At 43.4% G+C, this 3,810-nt stretch overlaps 1 protein-coding gene across 1 annotated transcript in view; it reads right to left on the bottom strand.

Annotated features, from left to right (window-relative positions):
* Positions 1-648: 648 nt before the first annotated feature.
* Positions 649-3,810, bottom strand: part of LOC109885740 (zinc transporter ZIP9-like) — a 12,446-nt gene continuing 9,284 nt past the window's right edge. Inside the window, exons 5-7 of the mRNA XM_031829348.1 lie at positions 3,633-3,718; positions 1,873-2,007; positions 649-1,638 (exon numbers count right to left, since the gene is read on the bottom strand). Of these exons, the coding sequence (XP_031685208.1) occupies positions 1,402-1,638; positions 1,873-2,007; positions 3,633-3,718 (458 nt within the window). The 3' untranslated portion in view covers positions 649-1,401. The remainder of the gene's footprint in view (positions 1,639-1,872; positions 2,008-3,632; positions 3,719-3,810) is intronic.

Here is a 3,810-nt window from a genome sequence, read left to right as displayed (position 1 = left end):
TTTCTTACTTTGCTATTCTTTCTTACTTTGCTATTCTTTCTTACTTTGCTAATCTTTCTTACTTTGCTAATCTTTCTTACTTTTTATCTCTGTATTATTGGTTTAGGGTAAGTAAACATTTAACGGTAAAGTCTACACCTGTTGTATTAGGCACATGTGACTAATAACATCTGATTTGATAGATTAAAACAAAAGTGGTCCAGACAAAGCTGTCTGTCTGCTGGTCTGTCTCCCTACACTCCATAATGCTGGTCCCTCAGTTCAGAGGTCATTATAATGCATCTCTCTGACTACTCATACACTGTACAAAGACTACTCACAGATTGTATGGAGACAAAATGGCTACTAGTCTATTTGAGCACCACCACCACCGTCAAAATGACTAGTAGCCATTTTGTCTCCATATAATCATCGCTCAGGAGTGAAGTTTCCCCTAGGTACAGCTTTGACCTTAACAATGAGTGGGGGGGGACACACACAAAACTGACCAAAGATCAGCATATAGTGGCAACCTCACTCTACTCCACAATCACGTCTCCACTTCCTGTACCAGGGAAGCAGGTCCAGGGGGTAAACAACCGAACTAAATGTGTGAGAAAGAACAGCTGTTATAGGTTTAGATGTTTCAGTGTATCATTTAGAGGCCGGTCGTGTGGCAAGCGCTCCTTTATGTGGCTGAAGGTAGACAGGCATTTCAGTTAACAAAAGGTTAGGGTCTGTGGAAATCAGTCTCATAGACACATTTCTCTCAGACGTCTCATAGTAGAGCAGATATATATATAAGTAACCATTAGGTACGATCAAAAGTCATAGAAATTTAACTAATTACATGTAAAACTTCTAAATACTCGATTCCCACTAGCAAGAACATAAATAACTATCACATTTCATCTTACAGTAGAGTAAAGTTATTCAAAGTCTGAAAACCAGCTATTTTTTTTATTTTTATCACTGATTTAAAAAACAACTTTACTTTTACTGCAAGATGTCAACAATATTTAGGTTTTTAAGTTTATTTATAAGAGTTCAGGAGTCAGTCGACAGTTCGTCTGAAACAGGACACGACCACGATCCAAACTCTCTTGCTTATCTGTACAGTCTACCTAGAGCTCAAAATCATATATATATATTTATTTAAACATTTAAACAAGTACAAGTCTCTTGTCAACAGACAACACTTCTCGTAGAAAAAGTTGTTATTAATGACATCGTCATCCCTGTGTCTTCCAGCGTGGGTTTTAAATGGTTTTGATCCGGCCGCCAGTCGTTGTCCCACTCCAACCAATCAGCAGTCAAAGAACAGATACATAAGACACAAGAGAGAGATCTGTTTGGCTGCTTTCCCTCTAGACCCTCCTCCTTCCTACCCGTTCTCTCTTCTCCTCCTCTGTGTGTGTGTCTCTAGTGCTGGTGTCCGACAGACAGCACCAGAGGTATCAGACAGCCCAGAACCAGAGCCCCAACCTCCACCTTGCTCAGTCCCTTCGCTGTTTCCTTCCCCGGTGTGGGGGAGTGGCTGTGTCCGGTCCCGCCCACCTCGGGAAGGACATGTACCGTGGCAACGTACAGGAAGGTCCCGGCAGAGAACAACATGGCCACGCCCGTGGCATTCACATCTGACAGTGCCTCTTTACTGGACTAGAGGTCGACGAGACCAGGAAGAAAGAAGAGAGAAAAAAGAACAGAGGAATTAGAATGAGCATCAATTCTCATGACTGGAGCATGAAGTGGAATACATTTTTGAAAAGCCATAGAGGGAGAACAACATTTGGAAGGAATACTCAGGGCTTCATTTCATTCTATGGGCTCTGGGGACAGGAATACTGAGAGGACAGAATAGCATTCTGGGCTCATTCTGCCCCCCCAACTGACCTGGCTGAGTCCTACGAAGGTAACCATGGCGAGGACAGGTGCTGCCAGGGCGAAGACCAGCAGGTGTTTACGGATTCGGTTCCTCTCTAGACCAGCATGCATTAGGAAAGAGACCAGGCCAAAGGCTGCTGGGGCCTGGGGTTTGGGGGGAGAGAAAGACAGGGTTCAAATACACAGCTGGGGCCTAGGTGGTGGGGCGGGGGGACAGTTTAACATACAGACCAATGACAACTGAACATTATAAGAGCATTGATTGGTTCCTTTCTAATTGTTACCTCATAGTTGTTTCCTTTTGTCTGTTTTGTTCATCTTTTTTTATATTTTTTTCTGAAAATCATTTGGTTTGTTTAGAATGTTGTCAGTGTGGCTTCGTGAGGAAGGAGGCTAATTCTGTTTAGAATGTTGTCAGTGTGGCTTCGTGAGGAAGGAGGCTAATTCTGTTTAGAATGTTGTCAGTGTGGCTTCGTGAGGAAGGAGGCTAATTCTGTTTAGAATGTTGTCAGTGTGGCTTCGTGAGGAAGGAGGCTAATTCTGTTAAGAATGTTGTCAGTGTGGCTTCGTGAGGAAGGAGGCTAATTCTGTTTAGAATGTTGTCAGTGTGGCTTCGTGAGGAAGGAGGCTAATTCTGTTTAGAATGTTGTCAGTGTGGCTTCGTGAGGAAGGAGGCTAATTCTGTTTAGAATGTTGTCAGTGTGGCTTCGTGAGGAAGGAGGCTAATTCTGTTTAGAATGTTGTCAGTGTGGCTTCGTGAGGAAGGAGGCTAATTCTGTTAAGAATGTTGTCAGTGTGGCTTCGTGAGGAAGGAGGCTAATTCTGTTAAGAATGTTGTCAGTGTGGCTTCGTGAGGAAGGAGGCTAATTCTGTTTAGAATGTTGTCAGTGTGGCTTCGTGAGGAAGGAGGCTAATTCTGTTTAGAATGTTGTCAGTGTGGCTTCGTGAGGAAGGAGGCTAATTCTGTTAAGAATGTTGTCAGTGTGGCTTCGTGAGGAAGGAGGCTAATTCTGTTAAGAATGTTGTCAGTGTGGCTTCGTGAGGAAGGAGGCTAATTCTGTTTAGAATGTTGTCAGTGTGGCTTCGTGAGGAAGGAGGCTAATTCTGTTTAGAATGTTGTCAGTGTGGCTTCGTGAGGAAGGAGGCTAATTCTGTTTAGAATGTTGTCAGTGTGGCTTCGTGAGGAAGGAGGCTAATTCTGTTTAGAATGTTGTCAGTGTGGCTTCGTGAGGAAGGAGGCTAATTCTGTTTAGAATGTTGTTAGTGTGGCTTCGTGAGGAAGGAGGCTAATTCTGTTTAGAATGTTGTCAGTGTGGCTTCGTGAGGAAGGAGGCTAATTCTGTTAAGAATGTTGTCAGTGTGGCTTCGTGAGGAAGGAGGCTAATTCTGTTAAGAATGTTGTCAGTGTGGCTTCGTGAGGAAGGAGGCTAATTCTGTTTAGAATGTTGTCAGTGTGGCTTCGTGAGGAAGGAGGCTAATTCTGTTTAGAATGTTGTCAGTGTGGCTTCGTGAGGAAGGAGGCTAATTCTGTTAAGAATGTTGTCAGTGTGGCTTCGTGAGGAAGGAGGCTAATTCTGTTTAGAATGTTGTCAGTGTGGCTTCGTGAGGAAGGAGGCTAATTCTGTTAAGAATGTTGTCAGTGTGGCTTCGTGAGGAAGGAGGCTAATTCTGTTAAGCAACACAGTGACCATCTGTTACAAACACACAAACTGTTTGAAACAAAAAACATGGGCTAGAAGATAAACGGTCTGTTATCGTTTTCACTGTACCTTGTGAAGCATGATGGCCACAAAGACAATGAGCTGTACACTGGTCTGAGAGGTGGAAGCTGCTGCGCCGAGAGCCACGCCATCCGCTGGAACAGAAATGTTTTTATCAATACAAAAAAATACTCCATCAAAACATACCGACAACAACAAATGTCCACTCTCTCTTCTTCCTAAAAAC

Source organism: Oncorhynchus kisutch, linkage group LG7 (genome assembly GCF_002021735.2).
Source record: "Oncorhynchus kisutch isolate 150728-3 linkage group LG7, Okis_V2, whole genome shotgun sequence".
In the NCBI taxonomy this organism is placed as follows: Eukaryota; Metazoa; Chordata; class Actinopteri; order Salmoniformes; family Salmonidae; genus Oncorhynchus; species Oncorhynchus kisutch.
The sequence above is the reverse complement of the archived record's forward strand: the minus strand, read 5'-3'. Positions and strand labels throughout refer to the sequence as shown.